At 37.0% G+C, this 24603-nt stretch overlaps 2 protein-coding genes across 2 annotated transcripts; one reads left to right on the top strand and one right to left on the bottom strand.

Moving 5' to 3' along the window:
- Positions 1-8912: 8912 nt before the first annotated feature.
- On the top strand, positions 8913-14683 carry cldni (claudin i). Its single transcript, XM_079889207.1, has 3 exons — positions 8913-8998; positions 10158-10290; positions 13170-14683. The coding sequence occupies exons 2-3, from the start codon at positions 10159-10161 to the stop codon at positions 13671-13673; spliced, it is 636 nt and encodes a 211-aa protein (XP_079745333.1). The 5' UTR covers positions 8913-8998; position 10158; the 3' UTR covers positions 13674-14683.
- Positions 14684-14815: 132 nt separating this feature from the next.
- On the bottom strand, positions 14816-23716 carry coro1a (coronin, actin binding protein, 1A). The gene is made up of 11 exons (XM_079889197.1): positions 23348-23716; positions 21544-21747; positions 19384-19506; positions 18725-18854; positions 18326-18507; positions 17491-17610; positions 17302-17406; positions 17081-17226; positions 16915-16972; positions 15459-15674; positions 14816-15329 (listed from the first exon to the last, which is right to left on the bottom strand). The coding sequence occupies exons 2-11, from the start codon at positions 21739-21741 to the stop codon at positions 15240-15242; spliced, it is 1368 nt and encodes a 455-aa protein (XP_079745323.1). The 5' UTR covers positions 21742-21747; positions 23348-23716; the 3' UTR covers positions 14816-15239.
- Between the last annotated feature and the right edge of the window lie 887 nt (positions 23717-24603).

The following is a 24603-nucleotide window of genomic DNA, read 5'->3' as shown; positions in this document are numbered from 1 at the left end:
TTGGAAGAAAATGCACCACATACTTTTGTCAATGATATAGGCCTAAGTTATAGCTAAAATATTGTAAAAGCTTTCAGTTCACCTGCCTAATTGTAGTTGAAAAGTCAAATTAAGCTTGATTAATGATATACTGTGTCTGATCAAATAAACTACAGCATCGGGAATATAACTCCCATGTGTTTTGCAGCATTTAAAATTTTAGTCATAGTGTTATGCGAAAAAACACACATAAGAAATTATTGCTGACAGCACTTTTATTTTCAGAGACAGTTTTTTCTTTCACACAAAAACACAACAGTAAGTGTCTTACAATGCTTTTAAACACTTGTTTCCTTGTTCTTTGCCATAATCACAAATGATGTGTATGAACACCGGTAAGCATTAGCCTCGATAGAGACGTAGATAGTAGTCGTGTCTCCTTCATTGCGCATTTTTATATTATAATATATCCCTCCACTGCATACTGTAACCCTTTTTGCCTCAATCTGGAGGATATCGCGGAGGTATTGCTCCAAAAAAGGTCACTGACACGCACGGGTATACCTTTTTCCGTCGTGGCAATCTGTCGCGCTGGTCGTGTTTGACCATTTGTTTGTCGGACGTAGCAACAGTAACTAAGGGGGGCGGGGCTCGGCGAAAGGTCAATTAACAGCCTACACGAACACCCGTTTGATCGATCTGCAGTGTAAAACAAACTAAATCAAACGAAGATTAGAACAGAAATGCAAATTAACACATATTTGCTAAAAGAAAAGTGAAATATGTTCTGCAATAATATTGGCATGTTATGCAATTCACCATCATAACACATCTGTAGCTTGTCAGATGCAATCAAATGGATGGTAATAAAATGCCATGATGCCATCACAATGCGTAATGACGTGAGTGAAGTTACGTTTCTTGGTTTTCCTCTCTGTGTTTGCCATGGTTTCGCAATCGATGAATATTAACTTGTGGGCGTTTCACGGACTATTTATGGGCAACTATGGGCGTGACATGAAGCCGCAAAAGCTGCGCTACATTTAGAATTGATTGTGATTTATTAAGGGAAAACTGCGTAGGATGTGCGTGCGCACGGTTTTATAAATCCGAATATTTCTGTGCGTACGCACGTCCTATGTTTCATCCGTACGCCACTTATGACGCAAATCATACGCAAAGTTTTATAAATGAGGCCCCAGGGGCCTGATGTATAAACGTTGCGTAAGCACAAAATGGGCATAGAAATATGCGTACGCATTTTTCCACGCACATATCGGGATTTATAAAAAATAAACTTGGCGTAAATAAGTGCGCACCGTAAGGATGCTCTTGACCGTGCGTACGCACTCTTTTAGAAGAGTATGTGTTTTGGCGACACCAACTGGCCCAAATAGCAATAACTATTTAAAATTAAAAACTTCTAAATTATCCTATTACATCACCCAATAAATCAAATTGCATCAACCTGAATTATCATTATGATATGATTATGATGGAGTTTGATGGATTCATTGATTTTAATAAAATTTGGACTCTATTTCATTATAGCTCTGCACTAGTGTCTTGCAGAAGATCACTTTTAGACAGAAAATCTAAAGAAATACAAGATAATACAAATATAATTTCGCTCACCAACCTGTCACTTGAAGCAAATATCCATCCCTTCTTAAATGTCCGCGCCAGCAAGCGCGTTGGGCCGTTTAGTGAAACTGACGCAAATAACAGTTTAAATAAATAAAATACTTCTGATATAAACTATGTTTTACTTATGATATAAACATTTAGATTAAATATGCCATTCAAATTAATGGAGAACACTTAAACATGAAATCATTACTGAGAAGTTACAACATTTTTTATATTCAAATTCAATCAATAGAAATATTTGTTGTGGATGCGATGTTTTTGAACACGTTTCCTGTAGCGTGCTGTGTTTAAATGTTTTAACCACAGAGATAATTGCTTATCATGATAATACCAGATTGTCTGAGAAAATAGTTTCGTGCAAATAATGCCCAAGGCCTATCTGTTTCCATTAAAAATATAAATCAATTAAAAATACTATTCGGCCAGTGGAAAAGATTAAATGTATTTTACACTATTTGATTTATGTATTCAAAAACAAGACAAAGATAGGCAAATACATGATTTTTATTAATGTAATGTGTCTTGTACCGTTAAACGTTATCACGTGGATGAATAATTATATGCAAATGATATGCAGACGAGGATATGCATAGTAAAACTAGGCGTTGTAAGCTCCATATATGGTTATTTCGGGGAGGAGACGCATGTGCGCACAATCTTCCGCTGACTGGGATTTATAAAGTGAATTCTGCGCAGGTTCTGGCGTACGGACGGTTTTATAAATCTGAAAACTTTTGTGCGTACGCAAATTCTGCCTTATGTGCGTACGCACACTTTAAGGATGAAATCTACGCAAAGTTTTATACATGAGGCCCCAGGGGCCTGATGTATAAACGTTGCGTACGCACAAAATGGGCATAGAAATATGCGTACGCATTTTTCCACGCACATATCGGGATTTATAAAAAATAAACTTGCCGTAAATAAGTGCGCACCGTAAGGATGCTCTTGACCGTGCGTACGCACTCTTTTAGAAGAGTATGTGTTTTGGCGACACCAACTGGCCCAAATAGCAATAACTATTTAAAATGAAAAACTTCTAAATTATCCTATTACATCACCCAATAAATCAAATTGCATCAACCTGAATTATCATTATGATATGATTATGATGGAGTTTGATGGATTCATTGATTTTAATAAAATTTGGACTCTATTTCATTATAGCTCTGCACTGGTGTCTTGCAGAAGATCACTTTTAGACAGAAAATCTAAAGAAATACAAGATAATACAAATATAATTTCGCTCACCAACCTGTCACTTGAAGCAAATATCCATCCCTTCTTAAATGTCCGCGCCAGCAAGCGTGTTGGGCCGTTTAGTGAAACTGACGCAAATAACAGTTTAAATAAATAAAATACTTCTGATATAAACTCAGAAGTGTGCGTACGCACACTTCAAGGATGAAATCTACACAAAGTTTTATACATGAGGCCCCAGATGAAGTGAATGAATAAGACCATTGTTAAGAGGTGTCGCGTAGAGGTGTCTTGCCTCTGGGAAGAGTTAATTGGCCTTGGAGAATGTTACATTTTGCCTATGAAAGAGGGTTATACCATCAATTGGCAGAATGCCACAATTAGAGAGAAAGGAAAACGATGTATAACTTGATAGTGGCAAAACAGGAGGGGTGAATATTACCACACGTTATGTCACACTTGGTTATTTGCAAAATTACAGATAATAACAAGGAATAATAATTGCAAATTGTATAATAATCTGATTTCTGAAGAGCTCTGACTCCTGACCTTTTCCCGCAACATAAAATAAGAGAAGACATTTTCCACAACATTCTCAGCAGGCCAACTTACTTACCAAGGTTATTTTCGTAAATGAAAACTGAAACTAAGACTAAAACTATTGGTCAAAAAACATTTTCGTAAACTGAAATAAAATAGAGATTTCAACATAAATGAAAAACTAAAACTAAATTAAACTAACAACAGTTACTGAAAAACTAACTGAAATAAAATAATAATTAACAAAAATAGATAATCGTTTTCGTAATCAATAAGCTCTCATCCTGTAGGCCTACCGGAAAATCACGTTTTTCTATTCCACTTCCACTGCGCTACTTTATTTTTCAATGTAAACACGCGCTAGTCTTTCGCAGCGTCTCGCGCATGACTATAGCCTAGCCTACGTTCTAAAAACGCGGCACTCAAATTAAAATAAGTTAACCTTTTAAAAGGCGCGCCTCGAGACCTTGCGCTTTTCTCCATTCCACTGCCCGCGTTTCGCAAAGCAAAAATCCTACGAATTCGTACGAGTGAGGTCGTATGAGCCACCTTGTAAAATTCGTATCGGGTTGGTATTTCCATCATGCCTCCTTAAATGCAATACAGCTTTAGGTCTACCCTAATTCCAGGTTAGATAACCATCTAATTTGAAACTTGATAAGGCAAGGCAAGGCAAGTTTATTTATATAGCACATTTCATACACAATGGCAATTCAAAGTGCTTTACATAGAAGAAATTAAAATAATAAAAAGAAATAAGAATAACTAAAACAGTTTAGAAAAATAAAAAATAAAATACAGTACAAACAGTCGGACGAACAGTGGCACAGTGCTCATTCAGTAAATGCATAGTTAAACAAATGTGTTTTGAGTCTGGATTTGAATGTGACTACAGTAGGAGCACATCTGATCTCCTCTGGAAGCTGATTCAGCTGCGGCTGGCATATAGCTAAAAGCAGACTCGCCATGCTTAGAGTGAACCCTTGGTATTTCTAGCTGATATGATCCTAGTGATCTGAGTGATCTGTTGGGTTTATATTCAGTGAGCATATCTGCAATATATTGAGGTCCTAGGCCATTGAATGATTTATATACCAGTAATAATACTTTAAAATCAATCCTAAATTTAACTGGGAGCCAGTGTAAAGACCTGAGGACTGGTATGATATGTTCATATTTTCTGGCGGCAGCGTTCTGTATGAGCTGCACCTGTCTTATGGTCTTTTTGGGAAGGCCAGTGAGGAGTCCATTACAATAATCCACCCTGCTGGTGATGAAAGCATGCACAAGTTTCTCTAAGTCTTGTTTGGAAACAAAGCATCTAATTCTTGCAATATTTTTCAGATGATAGTATGCTGATTTAGTTGTTGCTTTGACATGACTACTGAAACTAAGGTCTGACTCTAGTGTCACACCAAGGTTCCTGACTTGATGTTTAGTTGTTTGACCCCTAGAGTGAAGGTATGCGTTCACCTTGAGAACTTCATCTTTGTTTCCAAATACAATGACTTCAGTTTTGTCTTTGTTTAACTGAAGAAAGTTTTGACACATACAACTGTTGACTTCATCAATGCATTGGCACAGGGAGTCAATGGGGCTGTAATCGTTAGGCGATAGGGCTAAGTAGAGCTGTGTGTCATCTGCATAGCTGTGGTAAGCAATTTGGTTTTCCAGCCTGTCAAGAAGTATGTTATGATCGACAGTGTCAAATGCAGCACTGAGGTTGAGTAGTACCAGCACTGATAATTTGCCTGAATCAGTATTTAAGCGAATATCGTTTATTATCTTTATGAGCGCTGTCTCTGTGCTGTGGTGCGGTCGGAAACCAGATTGAAAATTGTCAAAGTATCCATTCGAGCATAAGAATTTGTTCAGCTGATTGAAGACAACTTTTTCAATGATCTTGCCTATGAAAGGAAGATTTGAGATCGGCCTATAGTTGCTTAATATGGTCTTATCCAGATTGTTCTTTTTCAGGAGGGGCTTGACAACTGCAGTTTTCAGGGAGTTTGGAAAACTCCCAGAGAGAAGTGAGGCATTTACCACTTCTAGGAGATCTGCTTCTAAACTGTTTAACACACTTTTGAAAAATGATGTGGGAAGTGTGTCAAGAGCGCAGGTTGATGTTTTAAGGTGCTGTACGGTTTCTTCCAAAATTTTGCCATCAATTTCTTTGAAGTCAGACATAGTAACTACTTTCTCAGGCGGTTTGATCTGTCTGACCCCAGCGCAACTCAAGGATGTGCTGATCACCTTTCTGATATTATTGATTTTGTCAGAAAAGAAAGAAGCAAACTCACTACACTTGTTCTCTGAGAGCATTTCACTGGGAATCTGGCTTGGGGGGGTTTGTCAGTCTCTCTATAGCAAAAAGAGTGCGTGTGTTGTTTAAATTACTGTTTATAATATTTGAGAAGAAAGTCTGTCTAGCTTTGCCTAGTTCTATGTTGAAAGCATGAAGGCTGTCTTTGTAGATGTTATAATGGACTACAAGTTTTGTCTTCCGCCACATGCGCTCTGCTTTTCTGCATTGTCTTTTCATATTTTGCACTGTTGTTGAGTTTCTCCAAGGTGCTTTTTGTCTGCCATTCTTCTTCCTGACTTTAACAGGAGCAATATCACCAATTACACTTTTAACTTTTGAGTTAAAAGAATCAAGGAGAAAATCAACAGAGTCTGCAGATATGCTTGGTGTTAAGGATATAGCCTTCATAAATAGTACACTAGTGTTCTCATTTAAGCATCTCTTCTTGACAGACACAGATCTAGCTTCAGTGGCAGGAGAGATCAATATATCAAAGAAAATACAGAAATGATCAGACAGTGCTAAATCCTTAATAACAATCAATGAAATGTTTAGACCCTTACTGATAAGTAAATCTAGAGTGTGTCCACGATTGTGTGTGGGTCCATGTACATGCTGAGTCAGATCAAAAGTTTTTAAAACACTTTTGATTTCTTTTGCCATATTGTTCTCTGCAATATCTATGTGGATGTTAAAATCTCCAGCAATAGCAAAACAGTCAAACTCTGAGGTAATGGTTGATAACAGTTCTGTAAAGTCCTCAGCAAAGGCTGGAGAGTATTTTGGAGGCCTGTAAATAATGAAAAGTAAAATGCGTGGAGCACCTTTTAACACAATACCCAGATATTCGAAAGCCAAGTAATTCCCAAATGATATTTGCTTACATCGATAGATATCTTTAAAAAGAGCAGCTAGACCCCCACCTCTCTTAACAGCTCTGCAGACACTCATAAAAGTAAAGTTCGGAGGGGCTGCTTCATTGAGGACTGTTGCACTGCAGCTGTATTCTAGCCAGGTTTCATTTAGAAGCATAAAATCCAGGTTGTTTGTGGTTATTAAGTCGTTGACTAGAAGTGATTTATTTTTAAGTGAGCGGATGTTAAAGAGTGCTAACTTAACAGACTTAGAGTGCTAACTTAACAGATAATAAACAAGATAGCCTATACCACAAAAGCCTAAACCGGAAAAGACAAATAGCATGTCTAGCCCACATAGACATGTAGACATTTTTAGAGTAGAAGTAAACTAAATATCATGAATATGAGTAGGCTATAACTGTGAGTATATGATATTAAAAGAGACAATAGATAAAAAAAAAACATAAATGGATCAATACACAAATAATATGTTTGAAATTATTTATCATAGAAATAACCATAAAAGAATAATCATGCACACATTATTATTATTATTTTTCTTATACACCACATGTTTAACAAGATTTCATCTTTAATAGGAATGAGTTTGAATGAATAATTTTTACTTTCATACTTTTGAGCTACATTTGTTTGGTTCTTTGTTCAATCTCAAACAATTATTTTATTTTTATTATTAAGAAGTATGCACAAGTGTTAACTGTAAACTGTGAACATTAAACTTTGCTGAAATTAAATGTCTTGGAAGTGTTCTGTTAACTCTGCTAAACTATAATTACTAAAACCAAAACTAAATAGAAATGTGTCAATAGTCAAATAGTCATAGCCAGTTAACTAATATTTCATCTACAGACTTGCAAAGAGAGAGAGAGAGAGAGAGAATCCAGTTTGAGCGGTTTAGTCCAAATATATAAATATAAACATTCATCAACTCACACATCAGTTGTGGAAGCTCGAGCATGTTCGCTTGACGTACGAGAACCAATGAGGTTCATTCTCATGTTGCGCAGCACGTTTGAGCACGTCGCGCGTGAAGCAGGTTCAGTTGAGCTTCTGTTTATGTTTGCTAATCAGTGTTTATGTGAATAAAAGCCTAAATTCAATATTCATCATATAAAAAGATTGTGACTCAAAATGTGGACTAAACCGCTCGATTCATATGGACTAGCAATCTCTTTATGGCCTTTTTGAAGCGTCAAAGTGGTAGTTGTGTAACTTGTGTAGCTGTCAATGGAGGGACAGAAATCTCTCAGATTTCATCAGAAAGATCTTCATTTGTGTTCCGAAGATGAACGAAAGTCTAAGGGGCTTGGAAAGACACGAGAGTGAGTAATTAGTGACAGAATTTTAATTTTTGGGTGAACTATCCCTTTAAGACATGACAGTGTCTCATGTAGACTCAAGATTCTTTTCATTTTAGATTTTATCAATCAATGCATTTTTTAGGCATAACTAAAACTCATAGTCATTGTGTTTGCTGATGACATTTTCTAGATTTAACAGTAGAGCAATATTCACCACAAAAAAATATTTTTTTTTTTTTGGGGGGGGGGGGTCTTTTTTGTTTGTTTTCACAAAAAAAGAGAGGCACAATGATGAAATAAAAGTCAAATAACTAATTTCAATAAATGGTGTCATTGGAATTTTCCTCATATTTTTCTTTTCCAGCATCAGAATTACATATAGTGCATTATATATCAGTGTCTCATCAGCAATACTCTTAAGTTCACAAAAAAAAAAACAGACAAGAGAGAGACTGTGAGACCGAGAGTCGTGTCGTAATCTTTCTGATACCTTTCCTTCTCCTGGCTCTGTTTTTGTTCCTGAAACTATGTCTTTTTTCCAATCTCTTATTTACATAGTTTTTAAATGAATCCATTCTTGCCTAACCTTATGACGATGTGTCTCCCAATCCCGATGTTTCATAATTTAAAGCCCACCCACTCTAACTTGTTTATATTTCTCAGGTGTGGTTTCAATGGTGACTGGGCAGAGCTTATGAGGAGAGGTTGAGGTTGTTTTTGAGATGTCATTGTGACAGAAGAGTCAAAGGAATTATGATTCATAGTATCATGATGCTGGACCATGTTTCCATTTAGTTGCATAGAAACGTGATGAACAGTGGGGAAAAAAACTAGTTGTATGATATTAGTATATATATGAATATTTTGTTTTTGATGAAAAAAATATCAGACATGGTCTATATATAAAAACCAGATGAAGGTGATATAAAAAGGGATGAAGAAAGCAGTAGAGTGAAACAAAACAAGTCCAGTCTGGCCTTTTCCTCTTTACCAACCCGCCTCTGTCTCATACCCCACCCATCGCATTCCTCTACAAAAGCAGCCCCACGTCCCAACACCTTCATTAGAGGTAACGTCTGGTAAGGTGGGAGACAAACTTAAAGACGACCCGAAAAGAAATTGTCTTCAAAGAGCTACAATTAAAGGTAATGTTCAAACTTTTTTTCCTTTTTGCAAGGTTACATCAATTATTTAAAAAGAAGGATAAATGATTTTATATAAGGTGGTGCCTTTGTGTATTGTGTTATGTCCAGGTAGATATCGAATGTTTAGATGTTTTTTTTTTAAAGTGTATGACATTGTTAAAATGTTTCATGTTGTCTTTGTATGTAACATCATACATAAAACGTTATATTACAAAAATTACTTGAAGCACGTCATATTGAGAAACAAAATAAACAGGTAATGTTTCATTAGGGACTTCTCTTTCTGTTATTATTGTTATAATGTGTAACTGACCTGAAAACTGGACAGTATGAATACATAAAAAACGAAATTCCTCACTCATTCATGATTTTAGCTCAGTTAAGAGCAGAATTATCATTGCTTAGATGGAAAGAATACAATTTTAAAGGAGCCGAACAGCATGTTAATCGCTCAGAGAGCTGTTGAATGATTCACAGTAAACTAAAAGCAGCCACAATTACCGTTAGTCATTTTGTTGGTGCCCACGCACAACCTGTTCACCCCTTCCCTATCCATCCTATCCTTCTCACCAATCCATGGTGCTTTGTGCTGAGTAGGAAGATAATACAGTGCACTATAATGGACTACGAGGTCTTAACTACAGTCCACACATTCTAACTGTAGTTTTGTGAATCGGCCAAGAGCAAATCCTGAGGAAATATAAGAGAAGTTCAGAGAGATCGACATGAATAAAAAGCCACAGACATTTGGGAAGCGGGTGTACAGAAATAAGAACAGTTCAATAAAAAAAAATTTCTGCATCCGAATTGAACCGAATAGAATAGAATGAGCGGGACCTGAGACCCCGCTCTGGGAGTGGCAGTTCACTAAGTGCAGATAAAGATTGCTAGAACCTGTTGAGACTTGAGGCCTTTGCTTTATGATGTGAGTTTTCTTAGCGTTTATGTTTTTTTTCTGCTATAGCCCTAAGATACAAATTCTTGTATGGGCCTGTCTAAAGGGAGGAGCCATTGAGTTTCTGTGCAAATTCGTAAAACATACCACTTATCAATAACACGAACAGGAAGCAGTGAACAAGAAACTACTGGTTTTGTAGCCTATTTTGTCATGCCATTTTTTGGTCTTTCAGTTTTAACACCATCTCCCTTCCTCTTTCAGAATGGGCTCCACTGCTGTACAGATCGTGTGTATGGCTCTGGGAATTTTAGGTCTCATTGCTGCGGTCGTGACCATTGCTGTTCCAAGATGGAGGGTTTCTGCCTTTATTGGTCAGAACATCATCACTGCACAGGTAAACATTTTGATTAAAAGAAAAATAATATTTATTTTTTAATAAAAAAAAAAGTTATATAAAGAGATCTTTAACAGAATGACTGAAGATTAGGTCCTGTCAAGCAAAATGATACAAAAGCACCATAAAATGATCTATGGGAATCTATATGGTATATTCTGAATCTCATGAAGCCATTAGGAAGAGACTGAAATTTTCACTGTAAATGGTCTGAGAGCAGTGATCAATATTCACCTGAAGTATGTTTTCAGTGTTGTTATTGCTAATACAAACAGTCAGAAACTGTTTTCCTTAATTAAAATAAAGCTTACATAAAATAAAATATAAAAATATTAGATGAAAATATCCTGTAAATTTTATAAACTTATAAACCCAGCCAGTATAATCACAATGAACACATCCAAAATGAAATATTTAACATATATATAACAACTGCAAAGCGTCTAATTTGTAAACAAAATGATTTACGCACTAAATCCAGCATAAATTCGGGCACAATTCAAGACAGACGTCACATCCCGAACCGCGTTTTTCGCTTGATATTTGCATAAAGTCAGAGCCCGTCTACGGAGAGCCTTGGCACTTCCTATTAGCCCCATTGTATAGATGGTTGGTTGCAGTTCCATTAGAATTCCACTGGAGGTGATCGCGGGCGAGTGCAGACTGAATGGGAGTCAATGGGGCTAGACGGCTAAATGTGTCTCTTTCACCCGATTGCCTTTGAGAAATCTCAGATTTTATTGTAGATTTTGCAAGTTCAACATGGGTTATAGGTCGAAAGTTGAATGAACGAGTACTTATTTCTTTTCGATTTCTTACAAGTTGAGTTGTTGTTGCCCATAACACGCTAGCATTCTGCTAATGACGTCAGCATTCTGACGTCATTGACATTTTAAAAGACTTTTTAAACCAAATAAGTGACTCTAAAAAATCTAACACCCAGCAATGTGTAATTTCTTTGCATCTCCTTTCGAATACAACATTCAAATTACTAGACAAAAAATTATATCCTGAGAAAAGTGGATTTTGAGGGTTTTTCGCCATAGACCTCCATTCATTCTGCACTCGCCTGCGAGCGCCCCCGCATGGACAGAGACGTGTTACTGGAGCTAGTCCAGAAACCGGAAATAAGCAGAGAGTGCCAATTCTCTTCCTATTAGACATTCTCTGATAAAGCAGAGCCCGTCTACGGAGAGCCTGCCCACTCCCTATTAAGCCCTATTGTACCGAATTTTGGTTGTAGTACCACCAGAGTTCCACTGGGGGCGATCGCCATGAGTGCAGAATGAATGGGAGTCAATGGGGCTAGACGGCTAAATGTGTCTCTTTCACCCGATTGCTGTTGAGAAATCTCAGATTTGATTGTAGATTTTGCAAGTTCAACATGGGTTATAGGTCGAAAGTTGAATGAACGAGTACTTATGTCGTTTTGATTTCTTACAGGTTGAGTTGTTGTTGCCCATAACACGCTAGCATTCTGCTAATGACGTCAGCATTCTGACGTCATTGACATTTTGAAAGACTTTTTAAAGCAAATAAGTGACTCTAAAAAATCTAACACCCAGCAATGTGTAATTTCTTTGCATCTCCTTTCGAATACAACATTCAAATTACTAGACAAAAAATTATATCCTGAGAAAAGTGGATTTTGAGGGGTATAGCTCCATTGACCTCCATTCATTCTGCACTCGTCCTGTGAGCGGCCTCATATGGAATCAGAGTGGAACTGCAACCAGTTCAGAAGCCGGAAGTGTAGTGAGAGTGAAACTTCTCGCCATATTAGAAGAACTGCCCAACCTTTTGACGCTCTCAACGCTTTCCCCGGTCCGCTGTCAATCCCAAAATGCACTGCGCGAGCATGAAGCTCGACTTTCATAGGAATGAATTGAAAACGGTCGCTCCGCTTCGCTTTGCCAGTGGACACGCACCGTTATTCTGCATGACCTTATTCTACATCCTTTAATCCTATACCCAATAGAGTTTATTGAGGCAAAAGTCGTAGTTAATAATTGATAGTGAGAATTGGTCCCTAATTTAAAGTGACTGAAATATATATATTTTTTAAAATAATAATAAAAATGCCAAAAGAAAATACAAAATTACTAAAATACCAAGACAATGCAAATATACTGTAGCTTCATCCAGCATGTATATACATTCACAATTGTCCTTGACGTTGTGTGCACCCTCCGCTAGACAGACGTGAGGCATGACGTGTGGGCTATTTTAAGTCGGAATGACACAAGTTGCGATATTCTTTTCTTCCTTATTGTGACATATATCCGAATGAAACAGCTTCTCGAACAAGAAAAAACTGAGTAGGACGGGACTTCATTTGGTCAATTGGGATTTGATTGGATCGTTGGATGGTTGTGGTTTGCTACTGCTCTGACGTCATGTGAGTGACAGGTTGATCCCGCCCTCGAGCCAGTAAGCACGTCATCAGATAAGAGAAGAGATGCCGCTGCAAGAGGGAGAGGAAGTTATTCTGATAAAAGATTAAGAGGGCACATTAAATTAAAATATGTGCACGGAAATAATCATTTATAATAAATACAGCAATATTCCATAAAAAATAAGATACTTAATTTTGATTTCATGTTGGCTTTAATATTCTAATATTAGATTATATAATGTGTCATGCATACTCTGCAGAGAGATGGAGACTGTGTACTTTAGTGTATGGAGCGACATTCGGTTATAAAAGAAAATAATAATAATAATTATTCGTTATTCTTGAAAGAATTATGTGGATGGGAGGGTATATTTCATATTTTGTTATTTGACGATATCTAAAACTAACTTCCCTCAGGCCATATTTTCCATGAATAACCTGTACGCCTATAAATAAAGCTAGATGATTGTTTCTCCCCTCACAGGTTCAGGAGGAGGGCTTGTGGATGGAGTGTGTGTCTCAGAGTACCGGACAGCAGCAGTGTAAGTCCTACGACTCGCTGCTCATCCTGAGCGCTGACCTTCAGGCGGCCCGTGCCATGACCATCATCAGCTGTATGCTCGGTGTCCTGTCCCTGCTCATTCTGTGCGCCGGAGCCGACTTCACCACCTGCATTGACAACGAAGATGTCAAACCCAAAGTGAGTCTGGTGTCCGCTATTGGGCTGATCATCGCGGGCTTGTTGCTGATCATCCCTGTCAGCTGGGCGGCAAATAATGTCATACGCGACTTCAACAATCCACTGGTCGCTGCGCCTCAGAAAAGAGAGTTGGGTGCATGTATCTTCGTGGGCTGGGGAGGAGGAACCCTGCTCCTGCTGGCCGGAGGCCTGCTGTGTTGCTTCAGCAGACCCCGCTCTGGAGGATCGAGCGGAACCGCCAAATACTACAGCAATAGCGCATCTGCACCAAGCAAGAATTATGTGTAGTGTAGATACAGAAAAATGTGTTAAACTAATAAGTAGTCGCAGTAATTATAGCTGGAGTCTAAAATGGGTTAATGTTAGTAGGCTAAGTAGTCTTTAGTAGTTGGTAGGAAATTAGAAAAACTTACATGAGAAAAGGTCAAGATCTAGAAAAATGTAAATATGACTTGTTTGGAGCGTTTAGAAATGGGTCATTGACGAATAAGGTTTTTAAAAGTGTAAAAAAATTAGAATGGAGATATAACTATATTTGAAACCATTTTTTTAGTTTACCTAGGTGTTAACAATAAGATTTTGTGGTTTGTACAATCAATTAACACTGTGTTTTGTAATTTTTTACAAGATGGAAAAAATGTCACCAAAAAAGTCATTCGGTTTAACCACTGATTTGAAAGTTAAAAAACTGATTTGACATTGATGTTGAGATAGTATATAGTGTGTACCACAGAAGAAATATAAAAAAAAATTATCACTGATCTCATAAATGTAATCATTTATTGGACTACTCTAAATACTCCAACATATTCAAGTAAAACATTGCACAGGGAAAGGAGAAAAGGGGAAATGTAAAAAAAAAGAGCCTTATCTGCTTTATATTTGTATTATTGTAGTTCCTTTAGTTATTAAAAACAATATTATTCCATTTAAATATTTACTATATCGGTTTTACCGAATTACCTTTTGACACTTCAAAATCTTTAAAATACCTTTATATGTAGTAAAATATAATTAAAACCTTTTGGATTCAGTAAAAGAGATCAAGTTGTACTACCTTACATACTTTGGATGTTATATATTTGTTTTTTTATTATTATTAAGGCCTTTGGACAAAAAAAAAAAAGACCCGTCACGTCATTGACCCAAATACAATCTTTAAGCTTTTTAATGAATTCGTTTTATATCTTTTACAATTTACTGCTGCGATTTCTCAGTGCAGCTAATACACTATGCACTTGTTTATTAAAATTCAGGGATGGGCCAAGCTTGTGTCCAAAATACTTTCAGGTCATTGTATATGTGCCAGTCCTTGGCATTTCAAAAAATGCTACTGAATAAATGCGGTTGTAAACTTTACAGTGTTTAGGCTACTTGGCCTATTTTTGAGTAATTTTTTGTTAGTTCACTAAGTTTTTTTTTTGTGTGTGTGTGTGTGTGTATTGTGTATTTGGTCATAATCATTTCTATTGTCTTTCATATATTTTCAATAAAAACGGACTGATTTAAGACATTTGTGTGTGCAGAATGAACAATGACTTTTTGACACATAAATAAATCTTTGTTAAAATAACACTGACCTTTATTTCAAATCCTATAAAACATATATTAAAATGGGCATCAAATAAATTCAATCACATTTAAAAAAAATCTTACAAAAAAAAAAGAAGTAAAATCCCTGAAGAGCAAAATTTGGTCTGCAATGGACTGCAAACTGGTATCCAATGAAAACTTTTCACATAATTCTACAAATCTTTCTGATATGAACCTTTTACAATTTCATTATTCATGCATCTTATATGTGTCAATTAGCATATTTCTTTTAAATCTCATTCTACTGGGGTCTCTCTTCAGCTAATTGTTCTCCAGTTCGCTCACACGCTTGGACAATTGCTCAACCATCTCTCTCAGCTCCTTCACCTCATTCTGCAAAGCCTGCACGTCCTGTGTGTGAAAGAAAGAAAGCTAGAATGAGATTTTTTGTTACAGAAACTCAGTTTTACATACAATTCACTATGTTTGGGATTAAATAAAATGCATTAAAAAGGCTGGGGTAATTATCTGTTCTCGTACCCCACTGTCAGATTGTCGGTTGTTCGAGGAAGAGGATGTTGTGGCCATCAAGCTTTTGATGACTTTGAACTCTTTATTTTTGGTGGTAGCCACAAAACCATCTTTCAAGGAGATCAGGATTGGTTCCCCATCTTTACCAGCAAACCAATCATCTGCCTCCACCGATGGCTCTGGACCAATCGTGTCAGGGTAAAGGTCCTCTTGAAACAAGTCAGACTAAAGCAAGGAAAAGATAATGTTGGATTAAGATGCCATAAATCAACTGCGTGGCATTCATACACCATCAATAAAAAAAAATATTTTTTTGTTTTTAAAAGCTGAATTTTCAATATTTAGAGTCACACGATTCTTCAGAAACCATTCAATGCTGCTTTGGTGCTCAAGAAAATGTCGATGTTGAAAACAGTTGTGCTGCTTAATATTTTTGTGGATTCGTGATACTTTTTTTTAGGATTAGTTGATGAATAAAAAGTTCAAATGAACAGCATTTATATGAAACACAAATCTTTTGCAACATTATAAATGTCCTTTCTATCTTTTTCAATTAATTTAAAGGTGCACTGTGTAATGTTTTAGCGGCATCTAGTGGTGAGGTTGCGAATTGCAACCAACAGAAGTTATGGCGGCAGACAGGAAAAGAAGTCGTTGTCTGAGACAGCAGAGTGTAGCCAGTTAAGCAATGAGGTTTCTTTACAAAGATAAATTAAGAAACTACTTAATTATTCAGTAAAACGATATGTTATTGTGAATATTATTGTTACTTGTTCATCATTGTGTCAGTGTTTTATTTGCTGACTTGCTTGCTTCTTTGCACAAAGAACAACATAGTGACAGAATGCGTTTGTCCGTTTAAGGCTACTGTAGAAACAAGGAGACCCGATAGATAGAAATGGCTCATTCTAAGGTAATAAAAACATAACAGTTCATTAAGTAAGGTCACTGAAAACATAGTTATGTATATGATATTGCATTTCTGTCAACAGATCCTCCTAAATATTACACAATGCACCTTTTAAATCTACATTATATAACTTTCGGCCGTCTAGCGGTTAAAAAAGAAAATAGCATGCGTCTTGAGTAAGAATGGATGAATGTGCACACATGTACAGAGCGGATTGATTATAGATAATTCTGTGGAGGCCAGCCCTTTTTCATGATAAACAGTAAAAAAAAATGTGTTCGTTTGCAAATTTTTAGCTGACATGTACAGGCAAATGAATGATTAAGACATATCATAATATCATTATTGTAGGTTTATCAAAAGGGTATTTGGTTAAAGTAAAGACATGGTTTGGAACATGTTTTTTTTTTTCTCCAAAAAGTTACATAGTGTAGCTTTAATGCATCCTTGCTGAATGAAACTATTTCTTTCAAGCAAACAAACAAACAAAAATCTTATTGACCCCAAATGTTTGACAACATTTAAGCCTATCTTTGACTTTAAATCCAAACTTACCTTACGAGGCACAGTCATAACAACAGGTTCACACTTTCTCTCATGAAGTTTATAGAACCTGAAATAAATGTAAAATAATCAAGAATTGAAAATGCTGAACTTTTTAAATGTTTGTGGGACAAAGCAACTACACAATGGGCATTGGTGAAAGGCTGGGCGTGTTTACCTTGCAATCTCACACTTGTTGACTTCCAGGCCTCTCTTAGGCATGTAGCCCATGCCCTTCTGACTCTCTTTGCTGCTGTACATGGAGAGATAGTGGACGTATGGAGCCTCGTCTGTCACCTCAAAGTATCTGATGCTGCTGTCACCCTGTCAAACCATATGCACTTCATGAACAAATAACTCTTCATGATCATAAAACTTGAACTTGTGTTGGATCCTTGCCTTGCCACAAAGGTAGACCACACCAGTGTCAGGGTCAAAGAAAGGTAAGAGCACTCCACTGCTGGTGTCCAGCTCCTGCAGAGTCAAGGGCTCATCCAAGTTGTTCTGCAACCACAAACAACACACTTTTGTGAGTCACTTGTTTGTAAAACTGAAAAAGAGAGCTTCTGAAGCACATGATGTACTCACAGGATCCCACAGCGCCACCTGCCGCTCACTCATGCGGCTGAAACCGGTGGTCAGGATCTTGCCGTCAGACACGAACACAGCTCTGACTGGCCTGGAACCTTCATGAGGCTTGTCCTTCTCCTGAAACACACACATACACAGAGAGTGGTCACCTGAGCAGTGAAAAAGCTGGTAGAAAGGAAGGTGTAAGAAAGAGACACTATAATAAGCTATAAAAGAACACTATAAAAATGTTCAGACTGTAAATTGGAATAAATAAAGGCATAGTTTGCGTTAAATTGATTTAGTTAATTACTTTAAATGCATTCACTGGATGTAAAATGTTAAAAGACAAAAAATGCAGTCACATTAACTGTTGTTTGAATTTTCAAGGGCGAATCGAAGTCATTTCAAAAGGAATTAATGCAATCGGGAATTTTGCACGATGCAGATTTCGCAACAGTTTCAAGTTGGATACGAGGACTCACCGCGTTGGCTAACAGAAGGTGAGCTGTGATTCATAAATGACTGATGTTACTGCACCTTAAGAAAACATTAAATTAACACTAAGATTTCCTGTTAATTACTGCGGCTTTAAATGATTCGGTATCATGTGCTCAATCTCAAGTTTTCTGAATACTTGCATTAACATTGAAAAAAAAAAAAAACACTGATGCAATGCTTTAAAATAACATCAAAAATACATGAAACCCAACAACCAACTAACTGTTCTTTTTATGTGAATGGTAAACAATGCAAATACATTACTTATTTAAACCCATACATTTTTTTAAAATTATTATTCACTTCGGTTAGCATTATTTTATCATGTTTTACATTGAAGGGATGCACGCACTTTGATGACGGAGCCCTTGCGGGGGTCGAACACTCGTAGTTTCTTGTCCTTGCAGGCGGTAAGGATCTGAGAGCCGTTTCTGTTCCAGCAGGCGCTGTAGATCAGATCAGTGTGCACTGAGTCAATGCGCACCACTGCCTCTCCACGAGCCACATTCCACAGGATGACCACGTTATCACAGCCTGCAGACAGGAACCAAGAGAGAAAGAAAGCCAGACAAAATAAATCAAAAGTATAGGGGGAAGGAGGAAGATTGATGTGGAAGAAAGAGAGAAAAGGAAACAGAAACGTCAAATTTATGATAAACCTAAAGAAGTGTATGAAGAATCAGCAGAGGGCGCCACCATTCCACCAACTGTAAAAGTTTGGCTGTTGGGTGGATGTCTGATGTTGGTTTACCTGCACTCATTAGCACATTGTGGGCAGTGGGGTGCCAGCTGAGGATGCCCACACGTTTAGAGTGCCCTTCCAGCTTCACAACTGGGTCCTTCAGGGGCGATATGAGACCTCCCTCTGGAATCTCCCAGATCTATTACATCACAACATTGACCTTATGTTATAATAAGTAGTACTTTTCACAACAGTACAGTTTCCACATTCAAATTTGTTATTCCGGCATTACAGCTGGTTGGATGCTAGATGGAGCAATTTTAAATAGAAATAGAAAATAAATGAAAATTAAATGATTAATTTACACACTTAAAAGATTGAACGTGTTTGTTGTCTATGAAAAGTACCTGTACACATGAGCATTATTTAACATTCATTAGGATTGATAAAGGCACTGTTTAAACCGGTATATATTTTCATACCGACATCATCCCACATAACCGGTATTACCGTATATTGTAGCAAGCCTAATATGAGCTGCTGTTTTGTATACAGAATTGAATTATTCATTAATTGATTTGATATTTATAATAATCGGTAGATGTGGATGGCACTGGTCCGATAATTATGGATTATATTCGCATTTTCACTTTAGTACGAGTATTGACTGTTTTGGTGCATAAATGTAATTTGATCAAGCCAATAAGCTAAAGGCACATGTCACTCACCATGACACTACAGTCTTCAGAGCCACTGGCAATGATGTTGTCATTATGTGGGCAGAATTCAATGTCCAATACGGGTCCAGTGTGACCACATACAGTGGGCTGGGACATGTCGATGCGACCCGTCTAAAACACAAATCAGAGACCCAGAAGGGACAAAAGGGTTACAAAGGTAAACCTTGGTATGAAGTAGCGAAAACACAAATGTACACAAATAGACCCATGTAAAAGTCCTTCAAATGACTAAACAGAGAATATGAACTCTTTGAATCTTTGACCAAGAGAGCAGAAAAAGAGCAGGAGAGATCTCAGACAGATGAGGAGGGCTGTGTCAGCTGATCTCAATTTTACAGCTATGCCTTCAATTACGCCTAATAACTACTAACCCGTTTAGAGAGGACAGCACTGTGCATGAGTTTCCATCATGCACAAGGAGAGCACATTCACTCTGCAAAAATCCTATTGTTAAATGTGAGTGCTGTGTGCAAGTCCATGTACAGGAACAGTCTATAAATTATTACAGGGGCTGCAGTACGTAAGTAAGAACTTGAAAAAAATATTTTTAAGTAGCATTATTATTGTTAAAAATATATATATAAATATTAGTTAAAAAACCTAAACTTAAAAACCTTAACAGAAAATTAGAAATGTTGCCTTGGCAACTAACTGAAAGAAAAGAAGTTGAGGTACTAAAATGACTAAAACTTGAAACTGAAATAAAATAAATGAAAGCTAAATAGAATTATTTAGAAGATTAATAGAAATGAAAAATGAAAAGTGAACATAAAAATAAGACAATTCAAAATATTAGTAAATACTATACTAGTATACAATATCCCTGATACTATATTATTAATATTACTGAATTAATAACAGTAGCCTAAAGATGATTTAATTATTGTCAGAGAAAGTGACTGGTTAAGTTCAAATTACAACAAATTCATCTTTTCCTAAAGGGTCTAACTAACTTCTGGTACAATGGGGTCCTAAATTCTAAAACCACTAGTTCTACATTAATATTTAATTTAATCCAAAATATGAATTACAAATTATAGTATCAGAATGACAATTTGAGTAAAAAGTCTCTTTTTACTCAAATGTTCTTTTTACATGAATTTCATATTCCCCCCTTTAATGATATTGTAAACTTCACAAGTGTGTACAAAACCTGATGATCATGTTATCAGTCTCAAAACTGAGCTTTCAAAACTTCCTCAAGCCACCCAAACGAAATGAAAGGGCTTGACTCGAATTCTCATGTTCATTGGGAAACAATGGCTGCCATTGAGCAAAGCATCGAGTGTAAGATGCACAGCAGATTGAATATGACAGATCTCCCATTCATTCTCTGGCATAAGACCCAGGAGTGCAGACAGAGTAACATATAGAAACAGAGGACCAGAGATGAGAAGATGAAAAAGAAATGACATATGAAATATACTCTACAACAGCAACAAAAAAGAGGAAGACAAAAAATAGTTTCCACCATATTGCCACTCCCACATATGAAAGGTATTTTGAAAATATCAGAAAGATTTATGAAGTAAAAAGTACACAATCAAAATTTGAACCAAGCTGATCACAAGAAAAAAGCAGGCACATCAAGTCTAAGTGGCAGCTGTCCTTTTCTCATAGTTTTTGTCACTCACTCAATCTGCAAGCTGTCACCACATCCTGTGCAGGGTTGACAGCAGAGCACTCCAAATATGGCAAAAACAAGATGCAAGAGAGCAGAAAGAGAAGAGATGCTAGGTCTGGTGACACGTACATATGAAACTCAACCTTGAACTTCCTTATTTAGACAAACACGGCATGACATATGTAGAGTTCGAAATTCAAAGACCTCAGAAGATCATTTGAAACAGATAATGGGTTAAAACTACAGTTGGACCTAAAACTATCAATCCAACTAACTTAATATCTTTATCTTAATATTGGCATTTCTCTCTCTCTCTCTGTCTCTCTCTCTGTCTCTCTCTCTCTCTCTCTCTCTCTCTCTCTCTCTCTCTCTCTCTCTCTCTCTATATATATATATATATATATATATATATATATAATCAAACCTTGAATGAATAGCAATATATACCCACTGCCCACCAATACGAACACTGCAATTAATTTGGCAATTAATTTGAGCTTAATGAATGCTTAATCTGGATGCACCTTGCTCAGGGGCAATACAATAAAAGCTCCTCCACCACTGGCATCCACAATCATGGCCACAAACTTGGGGTTGACGGAGCAGAAGTTGCTGTCCCAGGTCATCTGGGAGATCCTGATGTCATCATAGCACTGGTCTGCCTTCACCGCCTGGCCAAAGACATGGCGGAACTTACTGGTCCTGACCACCTTCCTAGACATGATGACCTGAGGAATGACAGAGGAGGAGGAGACACAGGGATGGAGAGAGAAAACACATACATATGAGAAACAACTGGAAAAGTAAATTAAGTATGATGGTTTTCATCATTACTTTCAAACATTCCAGTAGCTCAAACAGTAGAGCATGGTGCGAGCAATGCTATGGTTGTGGGCTTGATTCCCAGAGAACGCATGAACTGATGAATTGTATACCTTTGATGCAATGCAGGTCGCTTTAGATAAAAGTGTCTGCCACATGCAAAATCGAAAGTTGCACGTTTTCTTTTTGTGGGTTGAAAAATGTGCATCTTAATATAGGCAACACGCTAATATATTCATTGAAGGAAGCTGTTTTTTTCAGGTATTTCTGTATTTGTAATTAATGGCTGACTCCAGTTACTGCATTTGATGATGATCTGAACTCTTCGCTGTTGTCAGTATGTTTGCATTCAAATTTAATTCTTGGTTTAATAACTAAATTCTCTTGAATTTGAATGAATTCCTGTAAATGAATAGTTACCGATTTTTTCATCTTTCTATGTTTAAAACAGTGTAGGCAATAAGCCCCAAGAAAGAGGAAGGAAAGAGGAAACTAGCATGAAGTAAATGAGAAGGAAATGCTACTTCTCTAAGTCTGATGCCACGTTGTTTGCAGGTTTTAGTGATAAAGCTCTTAGCTGTATACCCTCTTCTCATCTATATCTCTCTCTTTTTGATGCCTTTTTTCATTTCTCATCACATCAAACGCAGTCTTGTGCATAATGCTTAATTAGTTGACTAACAAATGTCACTCTCATTTGCAATGCATCACTGAAGCCCTGTATGCTCACAGAAATAATCTGAAAGATGAAGTGAAAGATGCAAAAGAAAGTGAGCATTAGATAGACGGAGAGAGGAAACTTGTAACTGGACTAACACCACAGCAACTGTTGGAGCGCAGGAGATGTTCAGAACTTCAGTTACACCACATCCTTCCACACAAACATGCTGCTTCAGAAAGACTGTACAAATGTTTCCATTCATTTAACTTCTAGAATAATCCTGACTGAGACTGTCTATCCCTAACTATCCCTTTAAGGATTTTTAAAAAATATTATTTTAATGAATTTTTTTTTCTTTATCTGTTTTCTATATCTATTTCTTCCTAGCTCGTATTGAGCAAACTGTTATAGCTATAGGCTACAATATTTGCAAAAAATCTGTGAGAATTTGTGAAGAACTCAGTCATATCAGCTTCACCTTTTTCTGGTGAAGTTCTCTTACAAAACTTCCTCAAATGTTTAACCGTGCCTTGCCACAGTTCAGAAAAGCACAGACACATTTAGAAATGGAAGTTCTCGTTGAAACATTATGGAACAGTTCTAAACCGAGTAAAAAGACTGAATGTATTAGGAACGATCTGCAGATTAGGGCTGGGTCCCAAACCCTATTTAGCTAAACAACATTTTAGGTCGTATAGGAGCGTCTAGGCGCGCCCAACCGGCTGTCTAGATAGTCAGCTTACTAGGTTTTGAGAGGCGGGCAAAGATGCAAAGTTCTGCACGGTTACCAAAAACACCGTACATGAGCACAACACACCATATGATGATGGGACGGGGCACTGTACCTGAGAACTGTGGCTGGGAGGGACTCTGGCTCCTGAGGCGAGAGGATGAAGCGCTGGGCTCGTTTGACAGATGGAGAGAAGCGGATGAATGCCAGTAGTTATGGCCAGATCTCACTGTAAAGCATGGAGGAAGTGAGAGTTTAAGATGTAGATGAGAATGGGAGGTGTCCTCGCTTTATGTTTCCTTTTAAAGTGATTTACGTTGCATGAAGCTGAACCCCGCTTGATCTCACACTTTATCGTGGTCATAGCAACACAAACGTGACGTACGCTGGCATAAAGTTTGCGGTTTTGCCGACATGTTTATCTGAATGTTTATCACTTTATCGAACCGTTATCACCCTCACATTTTCCTACGCTTTGTTTTCTAACAATAGGCAACTAAACGCCAAAGTAGTTAAATGCAGCATTAAAGTTGACGCCCTTACAAACATTTGCATGCACCTTATTTCCGCCAAAACTCTGCAATGTACAAATAAAACTTTGATAACTTGACATAAGCCACAAATTTTGTCATCCCAAATTATAAATATTGCGAAAGCTTCTTGCACTGTTCGAAAGATATCCATTTGCCCTGTTTTCACAGCACGGTAGGCTATTTGAACTAGTTTATCATTTAACCTTACTCTACAATCTTTATGTGTGGATGGCTTTTTAATTTATTTTTTAAAAATAGAAATATTTGACAATAAGAAGTCATAAATCATTTTGGGTTTTTTTATTTTGTCGTGAACAAATGTTTCCATCCGTCTGTACATGTTGGAAATAGGTCATGTTAATATCATGTGCACGTTCAGATTTATATTTAGTAAGAAAGTAAACTGGCACTGTTATTGTGTATTTTGCACAGTAATTAAGCATTTAGCATTATCATGTATTGTGACGAGTAGTGTTATAAAATTATATGCATCTAGTAGTTAGGCTCTATCCCTTAAAGGGACAGTAGCCTACAGTCAAAAATGAAAATTCTGTCACTCACCACACCCATGTCGTTCCAAACCTGTATGAATTTCTTTCTTCTGCTGAACACAAAGGAAGATATTTTAAAGAGGGTAACCAAACAGTTAATGGGCCCCACTGACTTTCATAGAATGGAAAGGGAAAAAAAATACTGTGGAAGTCAATGGGGCCCATCAACTGTTTGGTTATTGACATTCTTCAAAACATATTATTTTGTGTTCAGCAGAAGAAAGAAACTCATACAGGGTTGGGACAACATGAGGGAGAATAAATTATGACAGAATTTTCATTTTTGG

Source organism: Squalius cephalus (genome assembly GCF_949319135.1).
Source record: "Squalius cephalus genome assembly, chromosome: 1".
In the NCBI taxonomy this organism is placed as follows: Eukaryota; Metazoa; Chordata; class Actinopteri; order Cypriniformes; family Leuciscidae; genus Squalius; species Squalius cephalus.
Note: the sequence above shows the minus strand (reverse complement) of the source record. Positions and strands in the feature narration are given on the sequence as shown.